Source organism: Grus americana, chromosome 1 (genome assembly GCF_028858705.1).
Source record: "Grus americana isolate bGruAme1 chromosome 1, bGruAme1.mat, whole genome shotgun sequence".
NCBI lineage: Eukaryota > Metazoa > Chordata > Aves > Gruiformes > Gruidae > Grus > Grus americana.
In genome coordinates, this window is record NC_072852.1 from 54,566,995 (window position 1) to 54,587,625 (window position 20,631).

The following is a 20,631-nucleotide window of genomic DNA, read 5'->3' on the forward strand; positions in this document are numbered from 1 at the left end:
GCCTGCGGGGATCTATCGATCGATCGACCGATCGATCCCACCCGAACCGGCCCAGCCCGGCTCGGCCCCGGCCCCACCCACTCCCATGGCCGCCGCCGTCGCCGCGCCTCTGCCCGGCCGCGCCCAGCAACATGAGCCGCACGTGGCGGAGGGCCAATCGGCACGCAGCCGGTGCCCAGCGGCGGCCAATAAGAAAGCGGGAAAAACGCGGGTTGTAGGCGCCGGCGGGGAAGGGAGGGGGGCAACGAATAGGCGGGAAAAGGCGGCCGAGTCGGCCGTGCGCATGTGCAAGACGGGAACTACACGCCCCGGCGTGCCTTGCGCTGGGCAGACGCGGTAAGGCAAGCTGGGAGCTGTAGTCCTTCTGGCGCTGGGCTGGGCCATTTCGCTCGGGGCCGGGCTTCCCCCCTCCCCGCCCGTGGGCGGGCGGAGTCGGCCGCGCCGCGGGGACCCCATGGCGGCGGCGGCGGAGCGGACAGACGAATTGGTGCGGGAGTATCTGCTCTTCCGCGGCTTCACTGCTGCCCTGAAGCAGTTGGACGCGGAGATCAAGGCGGACCGGGAGAAGGGCTTCCGGGTGAGCGGCGGCCGCGTCCCCCCTCCCTGGCAGGGTTCTGAGCGCGGGTGCCCCCCCCTCCCCCCCGGGGAGGACGCGGTCCCCGGGCAGGCCGTGGGCGCTCCTCCGCGCACCCACCCCCGGGGCTGGGCGGCGGCGGGACAGCTCTCGGAGCCCCCGCGCTTCCCCGCTGAGGCAGCTCGCCGCCCCCGCCCGGGCTGGGTTGGGCGCCGGGGCCCGGCCGGCCGCGCAGGCGGGACCCCCCGCATCCCGGTAGCGGGGGTCGCTGCTCGGCCCAGCTGCCGTTTATGTACGCGCATCCTCTCGACGGGGCGGGGGAGCTTTAACCGGCCGAAGGCTTTTCTCCTGCTTGGCTCCGAAGCGGCGTTAGCGCAGGGCAGCGGCGGTGGGCGACGGGCTCCATCCCCTCGCCCGGCTTCCCGGGCAGGGGCCGCAGTGCCCCGCCAGCCGCCCCGCGCCGGCGGTCTGCTCGGCCCGTCCGAAACCGCCGTCCACGGACCCTACGTCCGACCTGTAAACCACCAGGCGCTTCTCAGCTTCGTGCAGAGAGGAACGGAGGAGACGTGCGTACGAGAGGGCAGCGGCAGCAGGACATCTCTTTGCCTGGATCTTTTCTTGGTTATGAGATGTTTATCCGGCGGCTTTACAGCTCCACTGCTTAGTTTGGATGTTTTAAGGACCAGCTACCTTGCTAGATGTGTGGAAATTGGTGCAGAATTTGCCAGTGTCGAAAACACAATTTCAGTCCTTTGTGTGAACTTCATGTTCCATGCATGAGCATGAGCAGCAGTTCTGGGCACTGAATGTGGTGTTTTGAATGGTCAGATAATATTTATTATCCAAGATAAAAACAGAAAGAGACTGCTGTGGTCATAGATTTCTGTTTCCTTTTGCTGTAGGAAGCTGCAGAGAGAGAGGCTGGATGATGTCCTAAGACATTAACTGATGAGCGGAGAGCAAAGCACATATTAAACAACTTTGGTAGCTGAATTTTATATAGGGTGCAGATTTTTTTTTTTCCTGATGCCTGTCTTGGCCATCAGAAATCACTGAACTAAAAATCTATTCCCACACCACCATTCTGCCTTGTTCATATCGCAGAAATGATTTTTGGAGACATAACGACAAAAAACCCCATTTCTGTTGCAAGCTTTTATGCCTGCCTTATAGCAGATGATGTTATTAAAGATAAAGGTACTTCAAAGATTGCAGTACAACAGATCTTTCTTCCTCTTTCTGTTGGCTAAATACAGGGGTTTTTCCTTTTAGTCTAAAAATAATACTATTTTCCAGGTGCTGCACTTGAGTTTTCAACATTTAATCACATTATTCCTGTTTCTTCATTATCAACTAACTTAGAAGTGGAAATGTTTTGCTTACTTGCAAACACCCCACCCCCTGCCCCAACTGCATTTAACAAAATGTGATCTTTTTGTCAAAATCTGTTTGGCTGTGTTCTTTCATGTTTCTTTCTTTTTTTATTTGAAAGAGTGGAAGTTTATTTGTGAAGTGGAGGAATGCTAATACAAAATATGGCGTGTTTCCTGGATTAGGAAAATAGCTAATGCATAAATGCTGAATTATAGTATTATTTGCACAGTTAAAGCTTCTCAGCATTAAGTTACAGAAAGTCTCTTGTGCCAGAAGAGCCTTCACATGACTGCAGTCTTCCTCGTTTTGCCCTTTTTAGGTGGATAAGATAGTGGAGCAGCTGCAGCAGTTCGTTCAGAGCTATGATCTGGCCGCCCTGCGGGATTACTGGAGTTATCTGGACCGACGTCTTTTCAGCCGTTTGGAAGATGTGTACCGGCCAACAGTGAACAAGCTGAAAACCAGCTTATTCCGATATTACCTCGTCCATACCGTTCAGGTAGTGTTTGTTTTAAAAAGGATCATGGTCTTTGAAACCAGAGCAATGAAATACCCTTCTGAGCCTCTTGACAGGCCTGGTGGGTAAGGGACGAGCAATTCATGTGTCATGTATCAGGAGTGTAGTAAGGAGTTTGATGCAGACTCACATGATGAGCTTGTAAGCAGGATAGGGAAGCTGAGGCGAGGGGGAAATACGGTTAGCTGGGAGCAAGATAGTCACACTCTGACATGAAGGCAGGTTCCCTTCAGAGAAGACGGCTGTACTGCCAGCTCAGTCCTGCTCAGCCTCTGTTAACAATTCGGATACCATGAGAGATCACAAGGTATCACCTCCTTGTGTGGCATTGCCATGAGGACAGAGGAGGACAAGAACAGTGCTCAGAGCAATCCTTGTAAGTTGAAGGAACAGGCAGAAAGAAGCCCCAGGTGCCTGTATGTAGGTGGGAGTAATCGATTGCTCTGATGCGGAATAATGAACGATTGAGCAGGCAGCAGCAGTGCAGGGAAGGGCCTCACTGCAGCGCTGGGGATCAACAGGCAGGATTATCTGTATTCCTTCTACTACTCGAACCTGCTGGCAGGATGCAGCCAGTCCTTCTAGACACTGCAGTTCTTAAAGCATCAAGGGAGTTGGAAGGTCCAAGAGGGGGAAAAAAAAGATTACTTGAAGTTGGGGGAGTTGAGTTATAGTTTATAAGAGAGGGAAGAAGTGGGCTTCAAATCTGTACAAGGTAACATGGGAGAGAAAATGAGTGAATTATTTTTTTGTTTGCTTTAAGTAGAACAGAAAATAATGAGCTTAAAATGGGCAGATATTATCTTGTTGAAACCCTGGGAAAGTCAATGGACATGATAGGCTTTGGCAAACTGAATAGACAAATACCTGTCAAGAATTCATGTTTCATTTCTTACCATTTAGAAGCAATGTTTCCTCCTTGATTCCATTCCCTGGCTGAAAATCTTAAATGATGGGTGCTAGTGGAGGAGTCAAAATCTAATGCATGTTTCTGGAAGTGTGTTTTTTTCATGTTTTGCTTTGCCCTTGGTTTACCCTGAGGCGTGACTGTTCCATCTGAATAATGTATCAAATGGAAACCTTTTCAGGCTACACCTGTTGTAGACTCGAGTAATTTGAAGTATACTTTGGCTCTGTATACAGATGCTCACGCCTTATGTCAGTGCACAAACTGCACAGGTTTAGCTGGAAATCAGTGTAATTAGCTTGATTTGCCTCAGCCTTTAAAGAAGACCGTGGTGACTGGAAAGAAGGTCGGATTAAGTGCATTTGTGAGCTTGTCCTAGTGTATTTGAGTCTAAACCCATGTTGTGGCACAAATGGAAGTGTGAGCCCTGTTCTTCTTCCTGTGTTTCAGACCGGCCGCAATGACAAGGCGCAGGAGTTTTTCCTCAAGCAGGCCTCTGAGCTCCAGAACCAGGCGGAGTGGAAGGATTGGTTTGTCCTGCCCTTCCTCCCTGCCCCAGACTCCAACCCCACCTTTGCCACCTATTTCTCGCGCCAGTGGGCAGATACATTTATCGTGTCTCTGCACAACTTCCTGAGTGTCTTATTTCAGTGCATGCATATCCTTTTTTTTGCAACTAATTGTTAAATCTCCCTTGCCCTGGCGTTATGCTTACTATTAACAGTGGAGCCAAGAATATAGTGTTACAGAACTTGTTGCTTTTAGGTGATTGTTTAGAGCCAAGACTTAATAGGAAGCTGGTGTTTACCAGAGGATGTTGGAATAATCATTGTTCAATTATCTGATGATATGTTATATTCCCTGGGCACAAACAGTTGTGGTTGTTGCTAATGCTGAACTCATCCCTGTGCTGCTGACTAGAAATCTTGTGCACATCTTGTTCTGAAACACTTTTCCTCTTTGCTTGGCATAGTACAAAACAGGCATGCGACCAGCCTTGGGTCATAGTCCATAACTGAACTCCTGTTAGACCCTTCTCTGGGTATGTATGTTCAGAACATTGTCTAGTGACAGCTTGGTGTAATAGGGCAGTTCAACATTGGCAGAAATAACAGCTTTTGTCCCATGCTCTGACCTTGTTTGCTGATGGGCAGGTTTACACTGCAGCTTAATTTGATGAGCTGGAATACAGGTCATCTTGAAGTGTTTCTTCAGTGTACACTAATGCAGTAACATAACTTGTCTTGTCCTCCACTTCTGACATGTAAAAAGGAAGAATCTAAAAATCCTTGCAAAGCCTATGTAAAATAGTTTGTGCAACAGTAAGGTACAAAGTTGGCTCAGGTAACTAAGCTGTTACTGGTCTTCTGGCCTTGCACATACTTCTCACTAGTAGTATGAACTGGGCACCTTTGCTGTCTTACAAGCAAGTGGCCAGTATGAAGTGCTGGCTTTTAGAATTAAGCCACGTGCACACAAGTTCTTGCCTTTGTTTTCTTTAACATTCCTTACCAGTTCCAGTCATTTTGAACTTTGAAGCTGAATGTCTCAGGAGCAGTCTCATACAAGAAGAAAATGAATCGTTGCGGCATAAGGTCAGAACTGAAGTCACTCTATTTACTTGCTGACTGTATGAGGCTGTGAGTTTTATAAAATTGGTTCTGTCCATTCAAGAAAACTGTAACTATTCAGTTCAGTGCAGTTATTCCAAGGCTGATTATTGTGTAAGTCCTTTGTTATTTTAGTTTCTCTTTCGACTGTCTTCAGCAAACTTAGGGTTGTGATCATATCGTGAAATGTCTGTTTAGGGTCTTACTGCCCCTCTGCTGGAGGTGACTGTCCTTCTCCCTGTGCTACCTGACAGGTGACTGGATACTGTGCAAACTCCTTTCCCACTACACTGCAAAGTCAAGACAAGCTGAAACTAGTGGCAGGTTAAGGGCTTGTATGGCTGACTTTGCATGGAAACTTGTGAACAGTGTTCAGTCACTTCCAGATTTTAGCTGATGGAGCAATAGAAACAGGCAATAACTTCTGGCAAAGAGGCAGAAATCATTATTTCTGAAATGGCCACTTCACCATGGTTGAAGTGCACTTAAAGCAATTTAGATCAACTAATGGAAATGTTGTGAATGTCTGTTTCCCAACTCTGGACCTTACAGTAAACTGTAAGAAGGGCTGACTAGTTCAGATAAAATGTTGCTCAGCTCCATGTCTTGTATTTGACAGTATCATCAGCAGATGCTTAGAGAGAGGGTGTGAGAATATATAACATGGGTTGGTCCTTCTCCAGTATACTTTCCTAATAGAGACGTTGGGGAAACCTGCAGTTTAAGAACTTTTAAACTACAGATCATATGTGCCTGATCATGTACTAGTGGGAAGCCTTGTTCATGTAAACTTCAGTTTCACTTCCTCAAACATACCAAGTAAAAGCTCTCTCTGTATGAATACTTCAGTAAAGTAGGTTTTGTGCTTTACCTTCTGTGTTACAAAACATTATGTTGTATATTGTGCTTCCTGTTTCAGCTGTTCTGGTAGCTGTTCAACACTGTTCATTTGTCCTAAAAATGTTGAAGTAAAATAGAACAATTGATTTCAAAAAGGAGGCTTTTTTGCAAAAGAAAAGCAAGGTTTGTCACTGAGTACTGTATGGGGTCAGTGGATCAGGCAAACTTTGACAGGAGGGTTCTGCAAAGATGGTCAGTGAATAGGGACAGCAGTATAAGGTATGTTTTGAAATAGAGCTCTCATTTCCTCCAATTTTAGTCAAATTAATGCTGGGTTTTGTTTGTGGTGTGTTGATTGATATCACTTACAGACTGCATAAGTGTTCTCTGGCAAATAGGCAGAGGTAAAAACTAGCCTTTCTTTTTTGGAGAACTGCTCAGGTCAGAAAGGGAAGCAGGTCCCTATAGAATACCGGTTTAAATAAAAAATGATGTGAATAAATATTGAATTCAATGCTAGTTGAAATCAAGTAGTGATTTTGATTTCACTGTTGAAACAATGCAAATACATGAATAGCAAGCAAGATTTCTCAAGCTCCTTTTTCTTCTTGTAATTTCTTTCCTTAAATACTTAATAAAAGGAAAAAGAAGAATTACATCTGAAAAACAAATGTACAGAAACAGAAAAGCCTGAGGAACTCTTCATGTGAACAAGAGTCACAGGCATAAACCACATCCGTCACAGAAAGCTGCATCCTGAGGTTCCTCTCTACTAAGAAGAAAAAGAAAAATGTGTCATTCTCCATAATGTGGAGATAAATCTGTCATGCTTGGGAGGGAGCTGGGCAGGGTGTGGAGCTGGATTTCAGGGTGACCTGATGGTGTTGGCCTCAGCGCACCCTGCCAGCTCACCAAACCCTTGGCTGTGGGAAGACGATTACCTTCTAGGCTCGGCGCCATACATCGCTACTGCCAGTCACATGCATCGCCCTGGCCTTGATGCCTCCATGGAGTGGCTGATCAGCTCTGCCCTGTCGGGCTCTTGTTTCACGGCACCATTAATGTCCCTACAGCAACAGCCCAAGGAGACGAGTGAAGGGTTTTAAGTAGGCTTCAGTTTCACGTGTATAAAGTACTGATTATTTTGACTACTTGGACTACTGTGGTGCTCAGCCAGTCAGAGCAGCTTTCTTTCCTTCCCACCCTTCCAGGGCTGTTGAAATAAAGGGAGTAAACAACTTCAGTAAGTGGGAAGAAGGTGAATCTCATCGACTCTCTGTTTATTTATCTCTCTCTCTTGTTGTAGTTGTTTGCTTTGCAGGCTGAATCCTCCCGCATGAAGAAAGAGGAACTGGAGGTGGAACAAGTTGTGCATCACAAGTTGCCTGCATATGTGGCCAACATGGATCGACTAGGGGACTCCGAGCTGTGAGTGCCTGCAGGGGAGGAGCTGGGGAGAGGCTCTGCTACTTTTACTGGATTAGGAGTATCATTTCCTTGTTTGCTGCCCAGGGAATCAATGCAGAAAGATATCCAGGCAGAAATTCTGGTGACCTAAGTAGGTTTAATAGGGGAATTCAGGACAGGCATCTCTCCTGCCATTTGGGAGAGAGATTCTTCCAATCGGTGAGAGCCCAAGCACACATGGAAGTGATTCTGCTCTGCTCTCAGCATTGCACTAAGGTGTGCTGAGCAGCCAGGGTGCTGGTGGCAGTGCAATACCCTGCGCAGATGAAGTGGATTGTATCTTGACTCCTATTTTCTTTAGTGTCTGTGGTGCAGTAGGAGAGCGCCCTGTGGTGTTTTTTAGACACTATTAATGTATGACCCAAAGGGATCATTGTTATGCAGAGATCTTTTCTTGCATTTGCAAAGTCAGGGGAAAAGGAGTTTCTTTTCTGCAAGGCTCAGTTATGCACAGACTTCCCCATAAACTTGCTGCAGTTCAAGTGTGTTTTATGGCTACATCTATTGTATTCCTATCTGTGGAAAACAGGCAACATAGTGATACACCTTGTTTAATTGTTATTTAAACTCTTATTTTTCCCCAGTACACAGTCATGCAAAGCAAGTCTGTGTTTTTGAATTCATTGTGTTAATGAGATTTTTCTTCCCCTTGCTTTAAAAGAATCTGAAAGCAAATTTAGCTTAGTTGCAAGGTATTAATAACACTGCTAGGGCTTTGACTTTCTCATGTGTTTCTTTCAGTTCTACTCAGACAGGAAGGGGATTGATCAAATTGTGCTGCTGACAATGACAAGTAGAAGTTAGAGCAGAGACCACACACAAAGCCTTAGTTTTTAAACTAAAAGTTGTCTGTTTAAATAGACTTAGGTGGCTGGTGAACTATCTTGATAACTGCTCGTGCTCTTTGCACAGGACAGGCTACAAAGCTTAATTTGAGATAATTTTTTGTTTGTTTGTTTAACTACTCTGTGTGGAAAGACCTGATGTTCATCTGCACATGGGGGAGAGGGATGTGAGGGATGGGGATGGGATTAGTTATTCCCATATTCATTTTTGTTGATTTGTATTAGAAAAACTTGCCTTAGAAGTGGCATTTCTTGTGTGTGCAACTTGTCTCTTAGTCCAGGGGTCTAGTTCTGGTTGCTTTTTCCATGTCTCTACTCAACCCAAAGCCCAGCTTTGGTAGAACAGCTCCCTTCTAGAAGAGAGGATAAAGACAGTGAAGGTGATGGTATTCCCCTTCCCCTGGGTGCTGCTCTCCTCTCAGAGGAAGCTGTAGCAGAGTGATGTCAGACAGCTACATTCTGGGAAGCAGCTGCTGCTCTTGGTGTTGTGGGCTGAGAAGGGAGGTGTGTGTAATCATAAGAAATTTTAGGTCCATTTCTGTTTTTTTCTTTGGGTCTAATTTTTGAGGTATTGAGGGCCTGTGCTTTAAAACTGCTGAGCATGACTTGCTGAATATCTAAGGGTCTTCAGTGAAACACTGGATACTGAATACCTCTTGAAGTATGTCTGGTTTATGCCTTGAATTGGGAATCCTAGCTGAATAGGTTTTTTTGAAATCTGGATTCCCCTGCCTTTCCCTTAGGGTCTTTCTAAACTAACCAGGTGGAGTGGAAGGAGTTTGAAGCGGCCATACAGGGGATTCAGCAACAGCTGGGCCTGATATCTCAGTGGCATCTCTGAGAAGTGAGATTTGGTTACAGTAATTATAATGATCTGTTCCAGGCACTAACAGGATGTTTTAAAACAGTTTTTTAATGCATAGTAGTCCACTGGCTTGGAAAGGAACATCTGTTCTCCAGTGGTTCAAACAGCTGGCACTTTGCTTGTTGGGTGGCCTTTGATCAGATTGTCTGGCTACGCTTTCATATTCTGTGTGGTGTTTTTTGTTTGGTTGGTGTTCGGGGTTTTTTTTATTTGTTTTATCTTTTTTTTAATTAGTGATATGACCTGCAGCCAGAGGAGTACTGCACATTCTCTTCAGTCCCGGGGAGGCTTTCTGTCCTCTTTTCTCTCCCAGACTAAAAAGGGCCCTTCCAGACCAGCCCATCCAAGTGGGGCTTCTCCAACACAGACCGGCAGCATGCTGCTGGGGAAGAAAGAACCAGCAAATCACCAGGTAATTCTCAACTGTGTTCGTTTGAAAGGTGCTTAGTATCCGAGGAGTTAACTTGCACCATAGCACTGCTCCAAGCTTTTGCTTCCACCTGAAAAAATAAAATGTCCTTTCCTTCTTTGCAAATGTATGCGGGGCCTGAATGTAGCACAAGAACAGCTGCTGTTGTCTGGGGGCTTCTGGAGCCCTTGGTAGGTGCTTGGTTTCTTTGCCTCCTCTTTTGCTGTCTGTTCTGCAGCCTAGCACAAGTGCCACTTTGCCAAATCATTGCTCTCCCTTCCAGAGTACCAGAGGAAAAGAAGGAACAGTGAGCTGCAAAGATGGGAAGAGCCACTTCAGTGGGTTAATAGCAGGCGAGTCAAGTTCCCTGCAGCAGCGGCAGAAGCGCTTGCAAGAGCATGGGAAGGAAAGGAAGGAACTGCTATCAAAAGGAACCTTCCAGGTACTGGGCAACACCTCAAGGCTAGGAAGCAGAGGACTGATATTTCTGTAGTTTGTTGTGCTAGGCAGTAAAGCAAGTGCTAGTGTTCCCATTAAGCTTCTGAACTGTTACTGTATCAAAGGTTAATCTCTGTAGTTAATCAACTCTTTCCACACTTGGTTTATTTCTGTGTCCCTGGAAGGGAATCGATAGTGACAAAAGGCAACTCTTCTTCCACTTGAAATGCCATGATCTTTTCAACAACCTGGTCCTGAGGAGACTATGTTTCATCCACCGTAATGGTTATGTTCAAATACCTTGTTATAATCTTGGCTGGCCCATCCTGCCCAAGTGAGCTCTCTCCTGTGGGTTCTTATGCTGGTTTGTGCAGGTTCTGTGTGGGACACATAAAAATTGATAGAAAGTTTTCCTGGATAGGAGTGGAAATATCTTTCACAGCAACATTTGCTTTTTGGAGTTTTTTTTCACTGTATGTTACAATTTTGCCTGGGGGTGTGTCCTGCTTTCTAATCTAATGAAATAGTAAAACTGAGTCCTGAATTTTAACTGCTGAATGTCAGTGGACTACTTCTGTTGACCTATGTATTGTCTGGCTTTCAGCAGCCATGTGGTCAAAGGATGCAGAGCACAGGAGGAATGATGGCAGCATCTCAGCCACGTTTATTTTGGCTGTATGAGACACTCTGCCTTGGGGGAGAGAGTGCTGAGGGGCTGTTCCACATAGGGGAGCGCTTCTTTATAGAGGATATGTTACTCCACCACTGAGCATTCAAGGCTACAAGAGAACTTTTTTCTTCGTGGTTCATCTAAAATGTTTTAATTAAGCATTGGTCAGAAAATTGCAAAGCCCAGTTTCCCAATAAATATCCTGTGACTTTCCTTTTTCTGTGACAGTCAAGGTTAAGACAGTGTTTTTCTGGCTTTGTAAAAGTTGCCTCTGGTGCTGTACAGGAAGCTGATATTATTTAGCTTTCTGTTGTTCTCAACACATGTGAGTGAAAAGGAAACTGAAAGGCGGCACTGTTTCTTTCATGAGTGTCATTCATTGGTTGAATCTCCCTATATTAACTAACACAGAGAGAGGCATTCTTGGATTTATTTCCCAATCTTTTCCAGCTTTGATTTCAGATGATTTGATTATGTTTGACTCATTGCTCAAGATGTGAAGCTACTATAAATAAGGCAAGGATGTATTAGGGAACAAAAAGGAAACATTGATGTTCACAAACATCAATGCCAGTACCATTTTGGGTCATTTCATCTTCAGAGGATGGCTTAGCAAAGGAATGCTTGCAGATGTTTTACTGGCTTATGTGCTGTATCTGCTTCTTGTTCAGCTTCTGGTGGTAAGGGAAGACTAAGCCGCTTTCAAATGCGTCTGTGTGCTGCAGTGCAGATCTTGTCTCATTCAGATCCCTTCACCTCCTAAAACTCTATTTGTTCTGTCTGCCCTGTCAAACTGGGTTTTCAGCTTTTGGACTCGTGTTGACTCTACTGTTGTCATCGGTCAGTTGGCTGTGCCTCAGTCCGCACAGACAGACAAAGTTAATCCGTCCACTGGGGCTCACCATCCAACGAGGTTTTATGCAGATATACTGACCTGCATATTATACAGACTTAACTTACATTGTTGAATGCAAGAATTCCTTGAAATATACGTGTGAGTCTGTGCTCTAATGGCATCAAAATGGGCCTCTGATACCAGCTGAGGTATGCCAAACAGATGATGTGGTTCCTTTAATTCTTGCAGGAAAGTGTATGGCTGGGTGCATGGAGGCCTATATAAGGGACTCTACAACCAAGGAGGCCATATTAAATGGTGCAATTGTGCAACACACTATCCTTGTGTTCAGAAAAGTCCCTGGCAGAAGGGGTGTTGAGCTCACAATGCATCTGTTTCAGTGCAGCTTCTTGGTTTTTTCTCCCAGCAGGCTGGGGTGGCTGAAGAGCTTGATCTGGAGCTGCTGCTTCCTTGTATTTCACATAGGATTTCTTCCTTCAGGGCCAAAGTGCTGAGAAGAAAACAGATACTAGCACAGCTGAGACAGAGCCATGCTCAGACCTGCATGCTGAGCAAGCAGATCCTTCAACCAAAATGCCTGCCAGCAGTGCAGAGGCTGTGGGTGTCCGGCAGGAGCAGCCTTTCATCGTCCTGAGCCAGGAGGAGTATGGGGAACACCATTCATCCATCATGTACTGCAGGTAATGTACGGGCAGAAGAGGGCCTTCTCGTAGAAGACTCTGTAGAGGACCAGCTGTGTCTGGCCTCTTTCTCCCAGACTCTGTTCTGTCCAGCACATTGTGCATGTAGTCTCAATTGCAGGGCAGTCGAGTTGGTGTGACTGAAAATAGCCTGTAGCTTGTGCAGTGAGAATGGACAGAGATTTTTGTGACTGGGAGATGCCAGCCAGGAGGAGACTCCCTGGGAAAGCAGGATGGTATTGCTTAAGGGCATTATGCTTTGCACGTGGAGCTTGGTGCACTTCATTGTGCCAGTTATTGTGGACTGAACAGGAAGTGGTGCAAGGAAGCTCTGATTCCTGCAGAAGGAATTGGTGTGTGGCCAGGAGAGGAAGGATTACTGGGGTATCTACTCACATCTAAGAACTTTAGGGAGAAAAATATCCAATCAGTTTCCTTCTGCACTTAGGGTTGATTGTTCTGGACGGAGGGTGGCCAGCTTGGATGTGGACGGGGTCATCAAAGTCTGGTCTTTTAACCCCATAATGCAAACTAAAGCTTCATCCATTTCCAAATCTCCGTTGCTGTCTCTGGAATGGGCGACCAAGCGTGATCGGCTGGTGAGTAGTCTGCGTGTGGAGGCTTGAGTGTCACAGTAGATGATTTGGGGCTGTGTTGCTATATGTTGCACATAATTTCTAGACAGCTGCGTTGTGGATAAGATCAGGCCAACAGTTAGTTGCCACTTCAGTGGCACATGGGGAACTGAAGCCTGTAGGGTCTAAGAAAAACTAGAGTGGGGAGTGTGCTCTGTGTATTGAGCAAGGAATTCACCGCTGGTTGCCCTGAGACAGAAGTTCCCAAGTCGCAGTGCGGGTACAGCTGCGGGATAGAAGTAGCTCCTTTAAGAGAAGTGCCTCCCTCCAGGCAGAGCAGGCAGCTGCTTGTAAAGGCAGGCAGAAGCAACCTGATACAGCAGCCCATGGGAACCCTGTGGCAGGGAGCTGTGGGGCTTTTCTCTGCTTCTGGCTCAGGGTGTGAGTAGGGAGAGCAGGGCTGAGGAGCAGGGTGTGTGGTGTTGGCATTCTGTTTGTGCAGGTGTGAAAAGGGCTCCATAGCCAGTGTTATACTGGTGCCTTATGAGTTGGGGGTTGGTGTGTGCATAAGGAGCTCGGTGCTCATTTAAATACGACAGTTTAAATGTTTCCTGTAGCGCTTTTTCTGTAGTTACTAGAGAGGACCCTTAAATGATATGCATTCTTCTGAGTCCTAGAACTGTTGCTAGTGTTTCGTGCCCTCCCTTGGCGAAGAGACAGGGCAGTGTGAGAAGGCAGGCCTGCAACTGAGGGAATATTGTCCACGTTCTGGCACTGATGATGTGTTGCTGCTAACCCCAAAATGCCACCTGTGAAGAGCTGGTGCTACAGCTTGTCTCTTTCTTTTCTTTTGCTCTTAGAAAGGAAGTTGTCCATGCAGTTGTTCTGATGTTTATTCTGCTTTGTGGAGTTTATTTCCTCCTTGCTGACAGAAAGATTCGTCTTTCTAAAATATATGGGGATTCAGCAGCAAATCAGGCTCTGAAGTGAGAAGGATCTGGCTTGCTTCATTTTCTTTGATAATGCATCTCTCCATGGTTTTACTTCTGATTTAACTTGTAGCACCACTGATAAAGCATGTGTGAGCCCTTCTGAATGACTTCATTCTCCCCTAGATGAAAGGGAGTGCCTTCTACTGGGTTTTCTCTTAAACTTCGATTGTGTTACTCTTCCCTTGCTCTCCTAGATATTGAGACTCCACATGTTTTACATCCTATAATGTTGAGCTATACTCTATAAAGTGGCTTTTACTCCACCTTGGTGCCTATCAGATCTTTTTCTCACTGGAAGGCAGTGCTTTTACTCTAACTCTTGTGGCTCTGGGGTAGTCCTACTCAACGTGATATGCACAGAAACACAAGATGTACCCTAATGGAGTGATGTTTAATCTGAATGCATAAGTAGGAAAAAAATTATTCTGTGGTGTTGGTGGTTGTTGGACAGCATCATTGTACTCACACTCCTTTCATCTCCTCCTTGCTGGTTTCAAGCTATTGCTCGGCAGTGGGGTCGGGACAGTTCGTCTTTATGACACAGAAGCGAAGAAGAATCTCTGTGAAATCAGCATTGATGAAGACATGCCCAGGTAACTCTGGAATACTGATTTTTTTTATGTATAATAATCAATGTTGTTGGGTTTCACTGTGAAAAAGTTGGTGAAGTCTCAATGTTCCTGCTGCTTTCCTGCAACTGCAGGACTCTCTAGCTGTCATCCAAAATTGCTCAGTTAAACGGGAGACACTCAAAATCTGTCTAAGCACATGAATCCTGCCCTTCTTTACAGTGCACCCTGTTCTTGCAGGGTCTTAATGGGAGAGTTTGTAGTTGAGTGTTGTCCTTGAGGCAGTTGCTGGAGAGAGGCAATCTGGACTGTTTGCTGTGTTTCAGGATCCTCTCGCTTGCCTGCAGCCCAAGCGGTGCCTCCTTTGTCTGTTCTGCAGCAGCCCAGAGCCCTATCTCCCACATGGACTTCTCAGCAGTCAGCTCGGGGGGCAAAAGCATGAACCAAGTTCCTGGGAAGCTGCTACTGTGGGACACTAAAACGATGAAGCAGCAAGTACTTGCTGGGTTTCTTTCCTTTCTCAGTCTGCTTGCTGAGAATGAGTGTCTTCTGTTTCAGTGTGTAGGAGACCTCTTTCTAAATTATGCTGACTTTCTTTTCAATACACTTCTTTTTCCCCCTTCCTCCTTTTCCCTCTTATCACATGCAAGATAAAAATGAATTGTGTAAGTAGCTGCTGGGTTTGGATGGGGTTTTTTGTTTTGCTGGTGTGTTGGTTATTTTGAGGGATTCTTCACAATACTCCATAGCCTTGTTTCTATCTTGTCTGCACAGTTTGACTGGAAATGTCGCAAGTGGATCGAATGATGCTTTGCTCAGGCTTTTGTCCAGTTGAGCTGTATTGAAGGGTTTTCTTTGCTGGTATTTCTCCTGCCTTCCCTGTTTTTAAGTGAAGTGCTTCTTTCAGAGGTTTCATCTCATGTAGTCATCTCCATTGTTTTGATTTAGGTGGGTCAGATTCTGGCAGGGAATCCTCATCCCATCCCTTGCCTTTGCCCATAAGAAATGCTGTCCTTGACATGTAGGAGAAAGCAACATACTCAGGCTAATGCCTTTCAGAAGCTGGTTTTGCAGCCTTGAGGCCATAGCCAAGAAAACTGTGGCTTGGTGGAGGTGAAGCGTTGGTTTAGCATCACAGTAAAATGCAGCTGCTAGCCATGAAGTCTGTAGTCATGAGGGCTCCAAACTGGAGTTCTTGCTACTAGATACTGTCTTTCCTCCCTTCCCTGCAGATCAGTTCCTCAGCACCCCCAGCTCTCTTTCTTATTAATGCAGACTTTCCCTTCCAGCTTCAGTTCTCCCTGGAGCCTGAGCCCATTGCTATTAACTGCACAGCCTTCAACCACAATGGCAACCTGCTGGTCACCGGGGCTGCAGATGGGATTGTTCGTCTCTTTGGTACGTTGAAATTGGGCAGTGAGGTGGCCCTTTGGTGTCCCTAGTTGGCTGCCCCTAGTACCCTTCTGCCAGCAGTGAGGCAGCTGTGAGACATGCCTGAAAACCAAGGTGGAAGCTATTTTCCTTCACAAGAGCTCTCAGGAGTGAATCGACTTAAACTTTCTCTGGGGAACATTGGCTGGAGACCCTGGTAGTGCTGCTGGATTTGTTGTTTCCTTCCTGCTGAGGAGCAGAGTTAATTTGTCCTTGAGCCATGTGGTTTTGGTTGTGCCATATAGCAGTACCACTGCCAGAGGCTGAGTCTTGATGAAAGGAATTGATGTGTGACCTTCTAATTGAAGGGAAGGAGTTCATGTCAGTCCTTCTTCCCTGAGCAATTTCTGTTTCTCAGGTTTTGTCCTCTTAAGGCTGTCCTTGCAATAAAGGCAGTTTGGGCTTCAGAGAGCAAGGAAGCTCTCTGAAAGAGGGATCTGCTTCTGGCCCAGGTTTTGAGCTGGAGGCTGCAGTGCCAGGTCTGTGGAAGGACACAGCTGGCAGGAGCTGTGGGGGTGGAGAGGGTAGCAAGGGGAGGAGAAGAAGAAAGGTGGCAGTGGGGCTTGGATGCAGAATGCCTGCAGCTGACAGCATGTGAGCAGCCCTGTAAAGCTGGAGGAAGAGGTGACTAGTTACAGGCAATGTTTTTTGTGGCCAGTGTAAAAGCCACATGCTGGAGAAAAAGCACAGGGTGCTGGGATTGGATTTGGCTCCCGCAGGCTGGTTGAGAGGGCTGGGACAGAGACCTTATGAATGTAAAGGGCCTCTCTCAATTTTCTTTAGCTCTGTGTGAATATGAGTGTTCAGTACTGGTTCTCCCCTCAGATATGCAGCAGCACGAGTGTGCCATGAGCTGGAAGGCCCACGATGGGGAAGTCTACTCCGTTGAGTTCAGCTATGATGAGAATACAGTCTACAGCATAGGCGAGGATGGCAAGGTAGGCTCTGAGTGACCTTCTACTGGTCAGCTGGCAATGAGATCGCTTCTGAAGTCTTCCCCATGTGGTTGGGATAGGACTAAAAATACCCTGCAAATCTGGAGGATCCGTGGGCTGCTAACTGTAATCTTAGGTGTGCAGCACCACCCTGCCCCTGCTGCGCGCAGTGTCTGCAGAGAGTGTGACTGGAAAGTGTAAGAACAGCTGGAGCTGTCTTGGATCTTACCTGCAAATCCTACTGTTGGTCACAACCCCTTCCTAGGGAATCCATGTGAGGATAACCTTTCTGTGCCCCGAGATCACCGCATTTGAGATGCGGGATTCACCAGGGAGCAGACTCCTGACTGCCTCACATAAATTTCCTTGTCAGCAGCTCCCTGTTGCTTATAATAAAGGCTTCTTCAATTTCTGCAGTTCCAGAGTCTTCAGCAGTAGAGGTGTGGCTCAGGGAGGGAGACTGCCTGAAGGTGTGGGTCCTTGGCTGATGAGAGTTAATTGAATTCCCCCCAGGATCCTGCATGCAATGTGGAAAGACACATAGGCAGCAGTGCTTGTGGAAAGTAGGGCATATGTTTACCTGGATAGTAGGCACGCTTACAGCCTTGGCAGCCTGTGTTTTATAAACATAGCCACTTTGACCTACAAGTCAAAATGCCATCTTCTGTTTGTGAGAAACAGCTGCTTTGCTTAAAACCAACGAGTGGCCTCTCTACTTTCATCACAGTCAATTTAACTATGGGCTTTTGTCACCTCTCTTTGTCATTCTAGTTTATTCAGTGGAACATTCACAAAAGTGGCTTGAAGGTGTCTGAGTATGATCTTCCCAGCGAAGCTACAGGTCCTTTTGTTCTGTCCGGGTACAGTGGCTACAAGCAAGTCCAGTTCCCACGAGGAAGGCTTTTTGCTTTTGACTCTGAGGGCAACTATATGTTGACGTGTTCTTCTACTGGGGGAGTAATTTTTAAGGTAAGTCTGAGAAGTGATGGGGCGTACTTTTACGTGTTCGTACAAGCTCTTGTTGTTACAAGGCTGCGACAGCAGCCGCTGAAAGTTCCCAAGGAGCACCGACCCATCCCCGCTCTGTGAAACTTGCTGCTCAGTTTCATACGGTGTGTATTTTAGCAGTGTGTGGTGTTTAGCAAGTGTTTGAACCCTCTGTAAGCATTTGGCCCTGTGTATGTAGCTAGAGCATGTGCGCTCCTTGTTCTTAAAGCTTGGCTGCAGCAGTTTTCCTTAGTGCCCAAGTGCCTAGGACGAAGTTTTAATTTTTTAAAATGTATTAATGCATGCCAGTTCAATGCAAAATGTGTGCTTGTTGACTGATGCTCGTCTTTAATCTGCCTTGTGTGTTTGCTGATGTTATGTCAGTCTCAGCCTGATTATCTCTTCTGACTGCGTACTGAAAGGAAATGAAGGGTAAGGCTGAATGGTTCCAAGTGCCTAAACTTCTGTGCCGCCATAACAAGCAGTTACTGACTGCACGCCCTTTGCCTGCCTCCTCTTCAGTCAGTGCCCATCAGTATAAGCCACTGCAAGGCAGATTAGATGGAATTTTTACTTTGCATCTGGGGCATTTGGAGCACCTGCACTAACATGAGCTATAGTTTAGGCTTATGTGCTCGTCATCAGTGTGTGTTCTTAGCCTGCCTCGTTCAGTTACTGCAGCTCAGCTGATGTCAGAAGCTGAGCTGCCTGAGAACACGTGCTTCTGTCATGAGACTGGAAACGTGCTTCCTCATGTGTGCTACAGACATCTCGACATCTCTCCTGATTTTCTGCTTAATTATGTACGCTGATAGGGATATGGAGTCTGTAGCAGGCTTTGGCTTCTCCTGTGGCTGCACTGCCCCCACTGCAGAAACTTGCTTCCTTAAAATCTTATGCTTTCCTTCTTTTAGTTAAATGGCGAGGAGAAGGTTCTGGAGAGCTGCCTTTCCCTGGGAGGACACCGAGCTCCTGTTGTCACGGTGGACTGGAGCACAGCCATGGACTGCGGGACCTGCCTCACTGCCTCTATGGATGGGAAGATTAAATTAACAACATTACTGGCTCAAAAGTCTTAACCTGGACAGTGCTGAAGGGAAGGAGCAACAGACTTGGTGAAAACAGTGTTAACTCGACAGGAACAAACTGTATGGGAGAGAAGGCAAACCACAGTCCCTCTTCTCGTTGTAGCTTTTGCCTCTTGACAAACGTTAAACACATTTGACAAACCACTGTGCAATAGAAAGCCGGTATGGGACCGGAGCAGTGGCAGCACTGACAAATAAGTCTCCACTGACCTGTTGTGGCAGCTTGACCCCTCTGTTAGGGAGTGTTGAGGTAGCACGTGGCTAGAAGGCTGCTGGGATCACGTCAGGGGTTCTGCAGAAGAAGGTGAGGCTAGAGAAGACGTGCATGAGGCAGCACAGTGCATGCTGATAACATGGCTAAAAATGGAAAGGCCAGTGCGAAAACAGAGTATTCTGTCAGTACAGCATTTGTTGTAGTGCTTTTTTTTCCCCATTCTGCGTGGTTTTTGGGGTTTTTTTTGTTTGGTTGGTTGGTTTTTCATAAAAAGAAAATATTCCCTTGCAACTTGATTTCTGTGCTCTGTTCAGTTGCTGCTGCAAAACATGGAGGGTGGCTGGGGCAATGATGTGCCAAGAAAGTGTCCTGCCTGGAGAAAAGACCCTTGTGCTTTCACCAGGCGCTTCCGGCACTGACACCCGCACCCTGGGGAGAACCAGTGCAGGACATCCAGGAACAAAATGAATCGCATTCCTTCAGACGTATTGTGTTCCCTTGCGATACCTGCTACCAACTAAAGGAGAGATCCTGAGTCAGACTTTTTGAAATGCTTGCGTTGGAGTTCAGAAGCTACATAATGCCTAGCAGCTACCTGATGGCGGATAGGAGGAGGGAGGGCCGGAGCCAGTCTGGTCTGGTATAGTGCTGTCTGTACTGGAGCTGTCTCTCCCCCTGCATTCCCCCAACATCAGGGCAAGTGCTGTGCTCAGGTATTGCGTAGTCTTTGGATGGACTGCAAAGCAGCCAGATTTCATCTGCTTACACATCACCACGGAGCTTACTGCTGCTTCTGTCCTTGGCCTTTGTTGGGAGTTTACAGTACTGTTCCTTGGCAGAGCTCTCGTTCTCAATTATGTGAAGAACGGGTCTGAAGACACCTTTGGTATCTTCCAAAGGCCATTTTGGTTTTAGAGCCTGGAGGTTAATATTCACCAACGTGAAGGGTGACTGTCCGGAGAGGAGGTGGAATGTTATTTCAGTCTGTTCTTGCTAAATGTGGTTTGCTGTATTTGTGAAGAGCGGCTTGTCAAAGTTGTAATGCCTAGCTAGCTGTCTCCTCCCATTTGAAGAGATGAGGACCAGGCCAGGTGGACTTGCACAGCTGGCAGCTTCTACTGCTGCCCAGCCAAACCTGGAGCATGATGGTTCTTCTGCAGTTCCAGGTCTCATACTGGGGGTTGGAAATCAAGATTCGCTTGGCTAACTCTACAGCCATTCTTCGCTGGCGGCCTCGCACCTCGCAACACGACTTGGTGTCTGAGAAGGTTGTTGCCATCTTTGTGCCTGGAGATGCTGGATGGAGTCTGCAGTTGTTTTGTGTGTTGCATGTAGGCCAAGGAAGACTACAGTTACAGCTAAGATGAGGTCAGACTCGGGCAAAAAGCTCGTTGAAGCAGGCAGGAGGTGGAGCTGAATAAAACGGAGCCTGCAGTGTGAAATTTCCAGATCACTGGAGATGTTTGTGCCTTGAAAGCAGAGCATCATCAGGGCTGGAAGGGGCGTCATCTCATCTGTCCCCGGCCTGCTCAAAGGAGGGTCAGCCAGCGCAGGGCGGCCACATCCACTTTGGAGCATCTCCAAATATGGAGAGTCCACAACCTCTGCATGGTACAAATAAGCCGCCAGCAGGCTGAGCTGGGGTCTCCAGCCCCACCCCAGGTCCCTGACACCACTCTCACAAGAGAAAACATTTTTCCTTAGGTTGAGGTGGGATTCATAGAATCATAGCATGGTTTGGGTTGGAAGGGACCTCACAGATCACCTAGTTCCAGCCCCCCTGCCATG

The 20,631-nt window shown here is 46.9% G+C and overlaps 1 protein-coding gene across 2 annotated transcripts; it reads left to right on the forward strand.

Moving 5' to 3' along the window:
* Positions 1 to 413: 413 nt before the first annotated feature.
* WDR91 (WD repeat domain 91) lies at positions 414 to 19,100 on the forward strand. 2 transcript variants are annotated; one of them, XM_054804002.1, is made up of 15 exons: positions 415 to 577; positions 2,268 to 2,447; positions 3,823 to 4,029; positions 4,884 to 4,967; positions 7,129 to 7,250; positions 9,234 to 9,411; positions 9,692 to 9,850; positions 11,853 to 12,052; positions 12,501 to 12,651; positions 14,118 to 14,212; positions 14,515 to 14,683; positions 15,478 to 15,586; positions 16,445 to 16,557; positions 17,326 to 17,523; positions 18,456 to 19,098. In XM_054804002.1, the coding sequence occupies exons 1-15, from the start codon at positions 455 to 457 to the stop codon at positions 18,618 to 18,620; spliced, it is 2,253 nt and encodes a 750-aa protein (XP_054659977.1). In that variant the 5' UTR covers positions 415 to 454; the 3' UTR covers positions 18,621 to 19,098. The 2 variants fall into 2 exon arrangements, with proteins under 2 accessions (XP_054659988.1, XP_054659977.1); XM_054804013.1 differs by lacking the exon at positions 12,501 to 12,651 and having other exon boundaries at positions 414 to 577; positions 14,568 to 14,683; positions 18,456 to 19,100.
* Positions 19,101 to 20,631: the final 1,531 nt, after the last annotated feature.